We start from the raw sequence: 15,363 nt of genomic DNA, 5'->3' as shown, positions 1-15,363 counted from the left end.
CAATGACCAACACCAATACCAGACTCTCTTGTGACTCTGAAACAAGGGGGGCTCTGCAGGCAGGAAGGCAGTTCCTCTGAGCAAATGCCTATTTTTACCGACTCGCCTTTAAATAATGTTAACAAGCTTCTCACACCACGGCCAGTGTTCCTGTGTTCTGCAGGCACTTTTCCTGTCTACCCTCCCCAAGGTCCCTTCTGGCCCCAAATCTGTACCAACCAGAGCTCCACCCCAGGCCTTGCTCCAGACCCATCTTCTTTCTGACTCCAAAGGAGTGGGAATTGCAGGGCTCAATAAACCGCCTCCAGCAAATGCCCTTGGAAAGGAACGAGGGAGCTGCACGGGAGCTGGGTGGCCCCTTCCTGGTCCATGGCTTTGCCTCAGCTGCCCGCCCAGCCTTGAGTTCGGGTCAGTTACATCATGTGGGGCTCAGGACTTGCAGAACTCTGGTACAATCACAATGGCGGAGTTTCTATCAGGTGGAAAGGAGAAAATAAATGTTTCCTGGAGCAGACTCAGTCTCCTTGAGTAGACGAGGAAGACAGAAGGGAGGATTCCTGGCAGGGTGTTTTGGGAGGCCACTGGGGAACTGGGCCACACTATTTTACCCCAGTAACCCCACTCTCTCAGGACTTTCTCCATGAGTGTCCAAAGCAACCGTGACGCCATGGAGCGACAGCTCTCCAAGGGTTGCAGGGTGGACAGAACACCAGCCCTGGGTGTTGGGAGTGGCTGGCTCTAGGCCTAGATCTGCCACACACCAGCGGCATGGCCCTGCATGCTGCTTACTCCACAGAGTTACAGTACCGATGCAATGAAGGGTCTGACTAGGTGGCCTTTTAAAGTCACCTCCAGCTATAAAATACAGTCTAGGACGTAAGACTTACCAGCAGGCAAGGTAAATTCTAAAGTGCCTGCCGACTTTATTGTTCAGATAAAGAAGAAATAGAGAAAAGACACTAACTGGCCTCAGTACACCAGTGTGACAAACACTTGCTTATGCTTTTGTTCTTTAATCACAAAACGGTTTTCCCTACATAAACACACATGCGTGTGCATACACACACACACACACACACACACACACACACTCCTCTACTTAATAGAAGACAGAACGAGAAGCACTAATTTCCAAAATCTCTAATATGACATATAGCCAAACTCATTTCACAGTAAGTCCCCAAACACTTCCCTACACATCAAACTCTAACCTTTAGAAGGGCATGAATGATCCTTGCTCAATTAAAATTAATGAGGGAACAATACCCTGTGTTCCATTAATTCCTGCCTGGCTCCTCACTGGTTGGGACCCACTGCCAATGAGCATCTTCTCCCTTAGCAGGGCATGCTGGGAAAGGAGGGGACTAACAGGAGAGTGGGCTGGAGTCCAAGTTATATTACTTCACTAGCAACACCGGCCTTGGGCAAGACCCTGGTTACTCTGCCTGTGTTGTTCTCTAAAACATGAACTGTCCACTTCATTAAACTATGAGAACTAAAGGAGATAATGTGCGACAGTAAACACCAAAAGCGATACCTACTGAAGTCACCATCACTGCTCCTCCCAAAAACAAACTCCCACTTAGCCAGGCTGCTTTCCCTACACCAGTTCTTCCGCAATACCCGTCCCAAACGCTCTCTCCACTCTGCATCGCTGCTGACGCTCAGCCCCTAATCCATTCCTGAACCTCTCCTCCTGGGTCCAGCTGGGACCACACTCACTCACTAGTGTTTCTTAACACCCCACCCAGAAGGCACGTTTCCCCGTCTGAACTGCAGGGCTTTAGGGCCATTCATTTGGTACTCTACAATATGATACCCACTACTGTTAATTCACTTTTTGCAATTTGATGGGGACATTCTTCAGTGGCTGGTTACTGAGAACAAAAGCAAATTCTCCCACACAGGCGATGTTACACGTAACTGGTAGGTTCTGTGGCCAGTCCACAAAACCCATTTCAACAATAGTACAGACCAGTACAGTTCTGCTAACAAAGGCTTTATGTAAAACTCAGTCAGGGCAGTTCAAAGTGGGATTTAAGGCTTAGTAAATCTCATAGTAAATCTATCTTTTCCATCTAGCTCAGCCTGTTTTGGAACTATCGGTGGCAGAAAAAAACGAAATAAAACAAAACCCAAAACAAAAAACTGTTCCCCCCTCCCTCTTCTTTAGGATGGATTAACAGAGTAAGACAGAATACCAGGAAAACAACAGTCAAGCGAAAACTAGTGGTATCTGCCTTTGGAAACAGCGAGGGCTGGGGGGAGGGCAGAGGTGTCCAGAAAAACCTGGCCCTCCTTCAGTCAGAGGCCGGGGCTCAGTCCGGCAGGAGCAAGGCAGGAAACGGGCCTTCCTACTAAGAACCATTCCTCGCTGCTGAGGCCCAGGGAGGGAAGGGCACAGGCACAGGCACAGGCGAGCTTCAAGCCTAGGTTATGACCTATGGGCTCCACTCTGTCACCGAAGCCCCGGCCTGACGACATGATGCCAGAGGCCCTGCCCCCTCCCTCCAAATGTCAGTGTTGCCAGGGGACAAAGCTTCACCCCCTGAGGTCTCACTCTCATCTGGCCCTGGGATCAATGACAAAGTGACCCGTACAGGTTCTGCGCTCACTTTTTACCCACTCAGTGGATGCTGTTGTCAAGGATGGGTCCATATTTATTAGGGAATTTTAAAGCAAGGCCTTAATAAAGAGTTACAGTAACTTCAGAGTGACATATTGAAAAGGAATGGTTTTCTTTGTCATCAACCCAATCCCACTTAGCAGTAGCTTCCTGGCCCAGCCTCAGTTTCCTCATTGCTCCAGACACGGGTCCTGCCCAAGCCAGAACTGAAGGTTGGGACCTCTGCCCTCTGAGGTTTCCCAGGACATCCGAATCAAGTGCCCTCATAACCCAAATGCCGACCTAAAACCTGTTCAGATTTAACTGAAATTCACTGAGCCAAAATGCAGGCTGGGGTTACACTGGAACAGTCTGGATCGTTAAACTAACGTTTCTTCGAATTTCACTCAGTGAAAACCAGACAAATTTCCTCCTGTGTACCGAGGGATGAGCTGGCTCCAAGAATCTATTAACAAAGTGAATTTAGATACTCTGGGCCCTCAAACTTATCTACTACGTACTGCCAAGCTGGTGGTTAAATGCTGAGGCTAAAATGCCAAGAGACACAGGCTGCAATGGGGAGCCAATGTTTATGTCACCCAGGATTTCGGATCACTGGCGCAGAAAGCCCAGTGCTGACTAAATGTTATCGGATGACACATGCTTAGCTGTGGACATTAATTTACCCAGGCCTGGAAGCTCTAATCACCTTGTTAGTTTTGGAATCTGATACAGCTAGGATCCTCTGGGGCAAGCCCGCACGGAGGTCCTGGCCTATATGGGGGTCTCTGACTCGAGTCCCTGGCAGCCGCGGCAGCCAACAGTGGAGAGCGATTTGTGTCCCCTTCAGAAAGTTCCAAATAAGCCACAGGGCCAAAAAGGCTGAAAATCTCCAGTTCAAATGAACAAGGGCTTTAGCTCACTCTCTGTGATATCCTTATTTTTGGAATAAAAAGACTAATCAGGCCACCCAGCCTATAATCAAGGCTGGCTGTGAGGAATGGGTAATAAAAGACGACACGTGGGGTTTTTACAAAGTGGTATGTCATTGCTAAACACGATTTCTGGTAGGGACTGCCTGAGAGGCTGGAGGAGGTGCAGCCTCATGCTCTTCCCCGTATACTCCCCTAGGTCAATGGGTTACTGCAAACACAAAAACAACAACAAAAAAGATGTGTGTGTGTGTGTGTGTGTGTGTGTATAGAGAGAGAGAGTGAGCCAGCAGCACATAAAGGGAGGAGTGGGCAGTACCCACACGCAACTAAGAATTATGCTTTGTTGGTTGCATTTTTCTCCCTGTGAATATTTTTGTTGCCATGTTCGGAAAAAAAGGGCAATGGGCCTGATCCCATTTGTTATGTGGACATTATCAAGGACACCATCTTCCTGGTATAAAAGAATTATGGACCTTCAGAGGCGAACACTTACTCCCTACAGTCGGCAAGACTGGACCATATTGGAACAAAAATAAATGTTCAAACTAATTACTAGCCATAAGACCTTTAATGATTATTTTAAAAAGCTACTTCCAAAACATCATTCCCCCCAAAATCAATAAACAATCATACTAGGTTAAACGTTAACAAAGAAAAATGGTTAAGAGGTAGGGGAGAAAGTCTGGTCACACAAATTATATTTAAACGGGGAGAGTACAATAATTCCAGCCTAGGCTCTCAAAGACGACTCACTTCAAAAAACAAATTAAAATGCCATCAATGACCGGCCTTTGCCTTCTACATGTGGGCCCACTGCCCCCACTATCACCCTACAAAACCCTTCAGGCAGCCGCCACAGTCTTAGACAGAAGCCTCCTTTATTTACCTAGTTTGTTAGTGTGCCCCACAATTCCAAAGAAAATCAGGCAACACCACCCGCGTGCGAGAGGAACAAAGACCATGGACAAAACCCACTACAGATGCAATGGGGCTTTCCTCTCTTTTAGCGGACCCCGTTCTTGAATGAAGGGGCAGGGAGGGAGAAAACTGACTGTGTCTTACAGGCTCCACCGCGCAATTCTGTCTGTGGGCTAATAATAGGGCAGGGAACAACCTCAGGCCCTTGCCTGTGGTCAGAGGTGTGTGGGTCGATCTGCACACAAAACCATGTGGCTGTCAAGTTACAGGGTGGAGATCAAGTTAAAAATAAGGTTTTCTGGCATCCCTGCCAACCACCAGCATATTTTCCTGGTGATGTCACTACAGATGTGGGGCTCCATCCCTGGGCGTCAGCTTTCGGCTGGGTCCCACCCACCACCTATGGAACTGCCTGTGCTCTGGTAGGATACAGCTTCCGTTTCAAACCAAGATGAGACTAAACCTGTCGGGTCAGTTACAGGGACCGGTTTAAGCTTCCTTGGGTTCAAGATTCATAAAAAAAGTAACATCAGAGAGAGCAGCAGTAGCTCTGGGAAACAAAATGGGGATAAAGATTGTCACTGTGGGCTGAAAACGCCTTTGCCCAAAAAGAAATGGTGAATTCATCAGAAGCTGTGAGTTTCCAAGGAGACGACAAAACACCAGCCTCTCTCCCTCCACCCCCAAAATAAAAAGTGTGTAGGAAAGAAAGCAAAAAAACATCAGACTACTGAATTCAATTCTTGCCACTTTAACACAGCAGCTCAGATTTTCCAGAGAATCAATAAAACACACATTTAAAATTATTCCATGATCTCGCAGGCTACCAATTCCTCCTGGAGCCAGTGCCGCAGCCTGGCCCTTCGATCACCAGCACCAGGCCACTTGATGGGACGCACCAGCCGAGGTCCCTCTGACCGAAGGCAGCAGCCTCGAAAATTAGCAGAATGAGGCCATTCCATTACAGGTCCAAGAACAGCACCCAGACTCAGAATGTTTGTACAGGACCTCTCCCCGGTGTGCGCACCTCACTCATCAAGGTGATTCTTCTCAAAAATACCAACCATTAATTGTATAATTTAGCAGGAGGAAACGTCCACACTACATTTTTCAAAATATATTTCCCCATCAATGGTGCAAAACACTTAACATCCCAACACTTACCAGCCTCTCTCCAGAGAGAACCTCCAGCAGCTTGATGAGCATCCGTCCATCTCGAAGGTCAGTGTACAGGTCTGTGATCCGGCAGGACACTCGGGCGAGGTGAGAATTGACCCACTTGGTGAAGGTTTTCTTCTGCACAGCTTCACGCTCATCTGTAAGCAGAGGAGAGCTGGCTTTACCACCAACCACAGAATGGGCAGCAGAATGGGCTCTGTGTCAGGAGGGTCATGGGACCCCAGCCAAAGGAAGAAAGCAAAACCGAACTCTAATGAAACCTCTACTCACCTCCTCTCAAGCAAGATCAGCTCTTCGGGAATATAGAATTGTGCACTCCTTGTGCACTCCATGGCCCCTAAGCATACCACCAGCAGAATATCCTTTGCTCTCATTCATTTCATTTCTCCCATTTCCACTGAACAGGCAGCAGGGCACAGTAAATTACAGCAAGGTCCTTTTCAAGTCTGCCCAATAGTCCAATACCATAACATCTGACTGATAAAGTCTCTAATGTGTATCTTATAGCTATCGTTCTTCAAAAAGCGAGTGCGAGTGTGGGGGAAGCACACGGAATATGGAAAGATGTGGGGCAGAGAAGCTCAGAAGACATTCAGAAATAGTTTCCCTGTACAAATTATCAGGTATCACCTAGTAAGATAAATTCACTCGTGACTTTGATCTGCAATGACCCTTTCACCTGCTAAGTCCCAGGCCTCGTTTACAACACAGAAAATGACAGGCAACATGATGGAGTTCAAAGAGATTTGGTCAGGCATTGGAAGAGTAGGGCCTCAGCCCAAGGTTTTGCCAAAAATGCACTGAGATACTGGATTCAGTGTCCCCTTCTCTAAGATGAGTGGACTACTATCATCTCCAAACTTCAACCAGTCATTGAGAAGGCAACTGTTAGTTTATGCTCTTAAAGGGTAGTAGCTGCATGTCCAAGTCATCTCGCGAACAGTGTTAAGTTCTTCAAGCCTCAGTGCTGAAGTCCTGTCCAACTCAAAGCATAACACACTACAGACACATCTGCTCACAACTGGCCCTTTACACCCCGTACAAACAGGCTTCCTTCCAATCTTCTTGCCTCTGAAGAACGTTCTGAATGCAGGCTGCTGAAGGCTTTCAATGGGAATCCCTAGAATGGGGCCTGGACCCACCCAACTCATACTTCCGGTTTTCTACAGTTACCTTCTGTCAGTTACTTGCCCATTTCTAGTTCCATGAGCATGAACTGGCCCCAAAAGGACCCGAGTCCTAATCCTTCCAGTGCAAGCCCAAACCCACCAAGATGTTCACACATTAATCTACAAAAAGGGGGTAAACCCCAACAATCTTTTATGTATTTCAACACCACTGGGTGACAACTAAAAAGTCACCCTTGCTGATGCGGCATGTACTAGGGGGCCTGGATGTACTGGGTTCCAGGCCGGCCAGAGCATCCTGGGAAGGTCTGCCCAGATGGTTTTGCCGAGGTCTCCATTCCCCCCACTGCACGGAGGGAGGGCGGGAGGGAGGCAGAGATGACGTGGGATGAGCCTTTACTGCTGCCAACCTGGCAGGTGAGGCAGCCAGGGGCCTCTGCCAAGACAGCTGGCCACCTGCTGCAGCCAGCAGCTCCTCCCGGTCCAACCTTTCCCTAAAGAAACAGCCCATCCAGAGGGAAAAAGGGCCTTTCCCCAGGAACAAAGGCCAACCAAAAACAGACAAAGGATCAGAAAGGACAGAATTGGGGGGGGGGGGGGGGTAGAAAAAGGCAGCGAGGGGCACGCTGCAGACTGAAAAAGGAGCTGCACCAATAACATCATGATAGGTCACACAGAAAAGATCACATGCATTATTAACCACACAATCATCCTGATGGATGGTAACTTTACGACGCCGACACGGGGAGATGTATTTCTCTCTTTCTTTCTTTTTCTGCCTAAGGTTGGCTATTATGAAAGAGCAAGTCCAGATCGGAATACACAGATACATTAGGTTTCTCCTAGGTACGGTTCACGTGTATTTAGGGTCAACTAATCTTTTAAAATACCTTTTATGTGCTACACTAGAATTGTAAATGTCTTTCATTAAGTCCTTGATGGGTATCCTAGGCTGTTATTAAAGTTTCTGGGGCTCAAAGTCACTACCACACCCAGCCTATCACGGGAACAGGATCAAAATGAAAACCTGCTTGGATTAAGGTATTTCTAAATAAACAAGCACACGATGTGTTACTCAGCCAGTTGTCCCTCCTTGGACGAATCTCACATTACAGAAATACCCGGGCTTCGTTCAGGTTCTGAATTAACAGGTTCCTTTATGAGGAGATTCTGAGGATTTGCTTCAAAAGACAGTAAAAGCACTGCCACAGCACGCGTCCTGAAGAGTTACCCCACCCCCACCCCATGCGGAGGCACACAGAGAGGTCATGGGGGAGCAGAGAGAACTGAGTGGAAAAAGAACGGGCTGAAGATCTGTACAAAGAGGGCTCTCCCCAGGGCTGCTGTGGTCCTCAGAAACTCCAGGAAGGTAGGAAGAGGAGAAAGAGAAGTTTATAAATTAAACAAAATAAAAGAAGGCTTGCTTTTTAGCCCTCTCTCCTGCTCCCCACTTGTCTACTCCTCACAGTTTCAGGAGCCGGCTCTAGGTAGCATGAGCATGCTAGAGAAATCACAGAGGGTCCAAGTTCCTTGGGCTCACACTATCACACTGGAAAAGGCATGGAAGATTCCATCCGGGGACTGGACCAGAACCAACACCCTTGTGACACACGAGGGGCAGGAAACGGGCTCAGCCGGAGACACAGAGCCCGGCCAGCTTGGTCTGTCCTCTTACAATGGATAGCTTGGTGAACAACAAACACTTCTGAAGCCGGAAGGGGAAAAAAATCTACCCAGTAACCCAACTGAGGATGAGGCTGCACGTCCTTGGGGACTCCGTCCTTTGTTCCTCCCTTCCTGGGAAGGCACAATGACATCACGCCTGCAGTCCCAACCCAGCCAGGCTGGGGCAGATTAGGCCAGCCGCCCGCCTGAGGAGGAGCAGAAGCCTTGGCACAGACAAAGAAAGACAGTCCAGAGGCTGTTTCCAGGCTCAAGCTGCTGTCACTGTGCCTGAGCTCAGTGAGGAGGGGGTGGGAGTAGCAGAAGGAAGAGAAACCACTTCTACAAGTATGAGCAAATCTGGTGACTGAAAGGGGAGCCCTCACAAGCTCCATGCTGATTTGGTTGTTCAGATCAGTGGTTCTCAACTGGGGGCAATTTTTGCTCCCTGGGCAACATTTGGCAATGCCTGGAGACACTGCTGACTGTCAGGACTGGGGGCAGTCTAGTGTGTAGTAGTCAGGGATGCTGCTAAACATCTCACAGTGCCCAGGACAGACCCCAAGAAGAACCATCCAGCCCCGAATGTCCGGAGTGCCAGGCTGGGTTGTGAAACCCTGGTTTAGACATTCTGGGCTTACACACTGACTGCGGCTGGCATTCACAGTGTCTCAGGCTGCACTTGGCAGAGGAGGACACCCCAGAAGGGGACAGCCGAAATGGGGTGTTACTCATTATTCTCTTTACCCACATCAAAGGGCTTTTGATCCTGCTGGTTTGCAGTGCTGGCTGGAGGCAGCAGAAAGGCCCTGCCCTCAGGCCCAAGCTGCACAGAGGGCTTGCTGCTCCCCCACAAGGCAGAGGAGCCTCAGCAGGAGCAGCCAGAACCTCCGGCGGGTTCTGTCTGGGCTAGTGTGGCAGTGGACTTTTCTGTCCCCCCCACACCATTTCCATTCTCCTTTTACCTTTCTTGTCAGGGCCTCATAGTGCTGTTAATCAAGCTAAATCATAGTGGCATCTCCTCCAAAGAAGCTGATATGGCTGAGCCTCACACTGGGGCAGTTTCTCGCCCAGCCCTGCCCAAAACTCAGTAGGTGGCGCGCCAAGGAGCAGGGCACCTCGCAGGCCTGCTTCCTGTGAGTGTCTCTCTCAGCTGCACTTGGCCCCCACCCCAAATTAAATTTATTTAAAGGGACTCACCTAAAGGTTGCTCTGGCATTAAAGGAGAGGGGGTGAAGTGCACATCAAAGTGCCCACCTTGAACCTGCTCATTAAATTAGCTCCTTCTCCTTTTCCCCAGCAAGGCAGCACTCTCATCAGTTCAAAGCATTTGGGAAATTTATCAGGCATCATGGTCTCATATAATCTCAGGGTGGAACAAGCCTTAAGAAGTCATCTGACTCACCTTCCTTTAAAAAGGAAAAAAAAATCCCTTCTACCGCCCCTGGGCCAGCTATTTAAAAACCCCAGAGAGGGGGAAACTACATGTGTATGGCAGGAGGTTAATAGTTGTATAAAAAGAAAATGACCTCTTCTTCCTTTTTTTGTTAAATTAATAATAGGATGCACCAAGCACTTACTATGCCCCAGGTACCAATATATGGGCTTCACAATCCTCACCACTATTCCATGAGGCAGGAACTAGTACCTCTGGTTACTAGTGTTGGCTGGCTCCAAAGCCTGGTTCTCAACCACTATGCAATAACGCCGCTAGCACACATTAAAAAGAAAAAAAAAAAAAAAAGCCCATGTTTCAATGATACAAGATACAGAATCACCCAAATCCTGTTTTTTTGTCAAAAGGTCTACTCCAGTCCTTGGGTGACTCCAACTGTTGGGAAGGTCTCTCCTTCAAGACCAGATCCATCTCTGGCCCACAGAGGCTCACTCCACAGAGACCAGGTCTCCTCATTCCTCCATGTAAAAAGATGTTCAGGTTTAAACCCTGCTCAGGGACCACTCTCTGCAATGACTGTCACCGTGTGGTGGGCAGAGGGGAATACAAGACAGCCCCTGAGGACTCTGCTGCCTCTCGGCAGCCGGGACAGTACCGCGCAACTGCTATCCAAGCCAGGGCGTGAGGTGGTTGCAGCACCAGCAGTCCAAGGGCGGAAAAGACGGCAACCAGGAGAAGAAAGGGCCAGAAGAACCAGCAGCCCTCTGTGGGAGGGGGCTTGGTGAGGCGTCCCGTTTCAGTGCAGGGGTGGGTGGGAGTCAGGAAGGACCTGGCTTCCTAGGCTTGGCTCCTCCCAAAACAAGTTTCCCACAACCTTGAACTCTACCCAAATGTCCCCAGAACCCTGAGAACCAGAGTGTTTCTAAGCGGTTCTAAGATCCAGCCAGCTGAGTCTTTAGTTCCACAGGCCCACAGATGAATTTCTAGTCAACTGCCTGGAAAATGAGAATTCTGGAGAAGTAGGTGAGTAAAACCCAACTTCGAGTGAGTGGAAACACCTACGTCAGCACCTATGTCGGCTTCTGATCCATGGAAGGAGTGAATTATAAGTAAAACTCTGTTACGGCATTCTTTCCTAAACACAGAATTCCGTAAGATGGCACGCCTGCAACCACACCATCATGCATCTGAACGAAAGTTAACACCTCCTTAAAGCTCAGGAGATCTGCACAGCAACTCTCGTGGGGAGGGGAGGTGGACACAAGAGTTGGCAAGGGGACGGGCTGCTCAGTGTCGTGTCAGGGCTGCAGGTGCTGGCTGTCCCTGGGGGTCGCTCCGCCTTCTCCACGGCTCTGTCAGATTAAGAGGGATTGCGATGCTTGGCTACACTTTCTCATCTAAGCCTCTAGATTCAATGTCTTATGTCTCTGATAAATACCTCGAAATTTTCACAGGATTTCTTAGAAAAAGAGGATGAGACATTTAGAACAGAGAAACATATTAGCTTAATCTTAACCAAAGTGCTTTGAATATCTTCTCTCCATCATCCCTTCCTAGAAGTACACAGTTAACTTCCTCTCTTTAGGGAAGGACTACATTACCAATACTGGAAGACTATGGTGCTTTGATATTCATGAATGACCCTGAAGAGCTTGCTGTAACTGGAAAAATGAACGCTGTGTTAGCCTGAGTTAAGCGGCAGGATATAGACACTGCTCTGATGGACAGGAGGCACCGCGTTGCGGAAGTGATCGTACGGCACCTTTCTCCAGTGCCTTCCACACAGACTGCTAAACCCAATCATATTCGCCACGCGCCACAGCTCTGGCTCCCAAAGGGGTGGAAGCCAGGGACGAGGGAACGTCTGCGAGCATGGAACATTTCTGGATGGAAAATAAGGGAAATACAGAAACATTCATTGTTCCCCCAGTGACTGAATTCATACCTGGCTTAAAAGAGCAAATCTTTCTCCGACTTTTCAAATAGCCTGAGCCTGTTGGTGTAACCCAAGAATATTTTCTACCAGGACAGTCTTCAGTTGTGCTGACGACCATGGCCTATCCTAAGCAGTCCTGTGCAATTTCTGGGTGGAGACACACGGCTAAGTTAGGTCTGGACTTGGGTTCATGGTAGGAAAGGTGTGCGAGGGTGGGGGCTGAGGGGAACCAAAAGGAGACAAAGCAGCAGCCATCCCATGGACACGCCACAGTGGGCCACGTAAATCGACAGTTCTGTACAGCCAGATGGTAAGGACTCATCCTAACCTTAAATCGAGAGCATTTGTAAGCTCCAATATGCACGAAGCGCATACTGTATGCAGAACTACGTCTAAGACAAGGTCGCTTGCCCTTGACGAACTACAAGGCTGGCTGGGGAAACCAAATGGGAAGTTACGAAATAAAAGATTACAAAGTAGTACAGGATCTGTTGCCAAGAGAATGATTTCAACAGTTTATTTTGGGGTGTTTGGAAGAAAAAGCTCACTACAACTAGCACGGTTTCAGGCCCCACCCTCCAACAATTACCCGCGTCCCCTGCCTGGTGCCTTGCCCATTCTTACCCACCTGAAATGTCACTGGCATACTCATCTTCTTCAAACAATGGGTTTTCAAAGTTACACCACTGTACCAAAGCTTTCAATCCTTCAATGGCCTCCAGCCAGCCACGAGACAGCCCAGATCTCTGAGCCTGGCCTTCAGGGGTCCTGAGCAGCCTTTCTGTGGGCACCTGCTTCCTCTGGGATCTCTCCCAACATACCATCTTTGCATTCCAATCCAACAGGTCTTCTTATTCATTATGTTCTGAACTCTCACTTTACACCAGGGGTGTCCAACCTGAGGCCAGCGGGCCCATGTGTCCCAGGGTGGCTGTGAATGCAGCCCAACACAAAATCATAAATTTACTTAAAACATGATGAGATTTTTTTGTGATTATGTGCTGTAATGTATTTAATGTGTGGCCTAAGACAACTCTTCTTCTTCCAGTGTGGCCCAGAGATGCCAAAAGGTTGAACATCCCTGCATTCGTTTTTCTTTCCCACCTTTCCTTACACCAGTCTTCTCACCTGGAAGGTAATTCCTCTTCTATTATCCTTCCTTTGAGACCGAGGTCAAGATCAGCTCTCCAATAAGCCTTCACTTGATAGGATGTGGTCTCTTATCTTTTTATTATGTATCCCGCATCCTACCTCTTCAACTAGCCTATACCTGCCTCCAAGAACCTAACTGTATCTGTTTAGAGCCTCAGCATGTGCCTGGCAGAGTGGGTGCACAATAAACATTTGTTGAAGCAATCAGCAAACTTTCAGTGGCCAAGAAATAGGCTCTCAATAAATCCCACTGCTGCTGGCTGTTCCACTGAACTTGTTGAGGAAAGAAATGCCAAATTGCATAGACGGGCCCTAAGTAGTTAACTGTTACCAATGTACAACACTAAAAATCTTTCACAACTGAACTGTTTCTTGCAACTGTTCCGATAAATGATAAAATTGCCATTTTGTGGTCCTGTCTTTCAGATTAAAAGGGGCTCAAAGTGAACATATTAAGTATGACAAAATTTTATTTGTTTGTTTTGTTTTGCTTCTGGGTAATTGCCACCACACATTTGCAGAGAGCAGAGTGAAGCTGCAAAACATGTAAGGGTGTAACAATTATAGCAATTCTTTAACATGACCCAAACAGGCCAACAGTCACAAGACTTAATTTATACTAATTTTAAAAATGTATCCATCAAAAGCTCAATTCTTGAGTCGTTAAAAAAAATTCTAATTCGAAACAAAAGATTACAGTAGGGTGGAGTTCCCATATGTGCCTTAAGTTGAAAAAATAAATAAATCATTTCCCATGAGCAACATGCAAAATATACAGAACAGGAAACCGGAAACAGGCAACTGGCTGTATTGATAACAGAGAATCAAACTGTTATCTTGAGGCAGCAAAAGGAAGGAAACTAATCTTTTGACTGAAGGCCTCCCTGTGCTGGATTCGTCTGGAGGCCTTTATGTTTGCTGATTTGTATATAAATAGAACTTGAGTTAAAATGCTTTTCCTAACAGTTTAACCCACTTTATGGACAAAACACATGTAAGCATCTGTTCTAAATGCATGTGTAGCAAATATGCAATTTTCTGCTAATACTTAACAGTCTGATATGCAGACTATAAAACAACAATAAACTCTCTATAACCTTGAACCTATGGTTTACATCAGCGAAGCTAGCCCAGCATGCAGCTTACTGAGGGTCTTTCTTATGAGCAACACAGTCCCGATTCTGCCAAAGTGGAAACCAAGGCACCGCAGGGGAACCTAAGAGGACGCCTGTAATAATGAACTGGGACAGCAGGCCTGTCTCCAGGGGTCCTGCCTGCCTGTCATGGTTGTCACTTCAAGGTGAGCCCCTTAAAATCACGATCCACAAAAAACCAAGCGTGTGGAGGCTAAGGTTATGGTGGGGACCAATTCTGAAAGCAGATGGGCAGAGTAACACCAACTCTTTCAGGATGAGAGCTAGCTTGAGAACTAGGGTGAATAAATAGTGAAAAAAATGCTAAAGCCACAGGGGATAAGGGAAGTGCCTTAAAAAAATATAGCAGCAGGACATTATGAAGAAATATTAAGAAACCATTCATGAAATTTGCCTGAAAATGGGTGGCACACTTAAAATTGCCTTCGTATGCAGGAAACCATGCCACGAGCTTGCTAACGTGCCATTCTCCATCTCCGTGGGGCAGGCGGTCCAGCAGGAAAGGGCCTGAAACTGCGGCCAGGGACGATCGGAACAAGGGATGAAGTACATCCCACTCTGCTCCTATGCGCTGGTGGATACAGTGTGAGGGTCTTCCCTATCTTGACCTTGTTTATTATAAGCCATCAGTTCTAACTAGCAGAGGCACAGAACAGTTTTGGTTATTTGCGGAGGGGCATATGGGTAGCGAAGGCACATCCTATCCAGGATGAGAACCCTCATCCATCTGAACTCTGATGAATCCAAAGCTCCCCACCCACCAACACCATCCCACACTGCCTAAGGAAAACGAGATGTTACCTCCCCCAAACAACAGGGAGAAAAATCACAGCTAACACCCCAGGTCAAGTCCTTCTTAACAGAAAAGATCCCATCAAAATAGGCAACAGCAATCTTCAACCTGCAGCCGGTTTTGGTACAGCCCGGGAGCCAGAACAGTTTCCATTTTGTTGGGTAGGGGAGGGGGCATTGGAGGAGGATGAGGAGCGAGACAGTTACCCTATGTGGTCTCGAAGCCTACTGTAGTTACTACTTGGCCCTCTGCAGGAAGTTGGCCAATTCCTGGTTTAAAACATTTTTATAATGTCACATTGGTGCCATATCCCATTTGTTAGCTTCCATTTTCAAGCCAAAATCAGTTTAGCAATATGCCGGGAGTGCTTGCTGTGAGAACAAGGCACCCCACTGGGGGCCGTTTTTAATTTCGTTGTTAAACAAGCAGTAGCCACGTGTATTTTTTTTAATTGTGCTGCTGTCAGGTCAGTCAGGAGGTGAACCCAGGGCCCTCTCCCCTCCCCA

General features: G+C 47.7%; 1 protein-coding gene across 2 annotated transcripts in view; it reads right to left on the bottom strand.

The window, feature by feature from the left end:
• Positions 1 to 15,363, bottom strand: part of SPTBN1 (spectrin beta, non-erythrocytic 1) — a 188,591-nt gene that overhangs the window by 58,850 nt on the left and 114,378 nt on the right. For both annotated transcript variants that reach the window (XM_053924713.1, XM_024552794.4), the window contains one exon: positions 5,623 to 5,774. In XM_053924713.1, coding sequence (XP_053780688.1) covers positions 5,623 to 5,774 — 152 coding nt within the window. The remainder of the gene's footprint in view (positions 1 to 5,622; positions 5,775 to 15,363) is intronic.

This window comes from Desmodus rotundus, chromosome 5, assembly GCF_022682495.2.
Source record: "Desmodus rotundus isolate HL8 chromosome 5, HLdesRot8A.1, whole genome shotgun sequence".
Taxonomy (NCBI): Eukaryota; Metazoa; Chordata; class Mammalia; order Chiroptera; family Phyllostomidae; genus Desmodus; species Desmodus rotundus.
The sequence above is the reverse complement of the archived record's forward strand: the minus strand, read 5'-3'. Positions and strand labels throughout refer to the sequence as shown.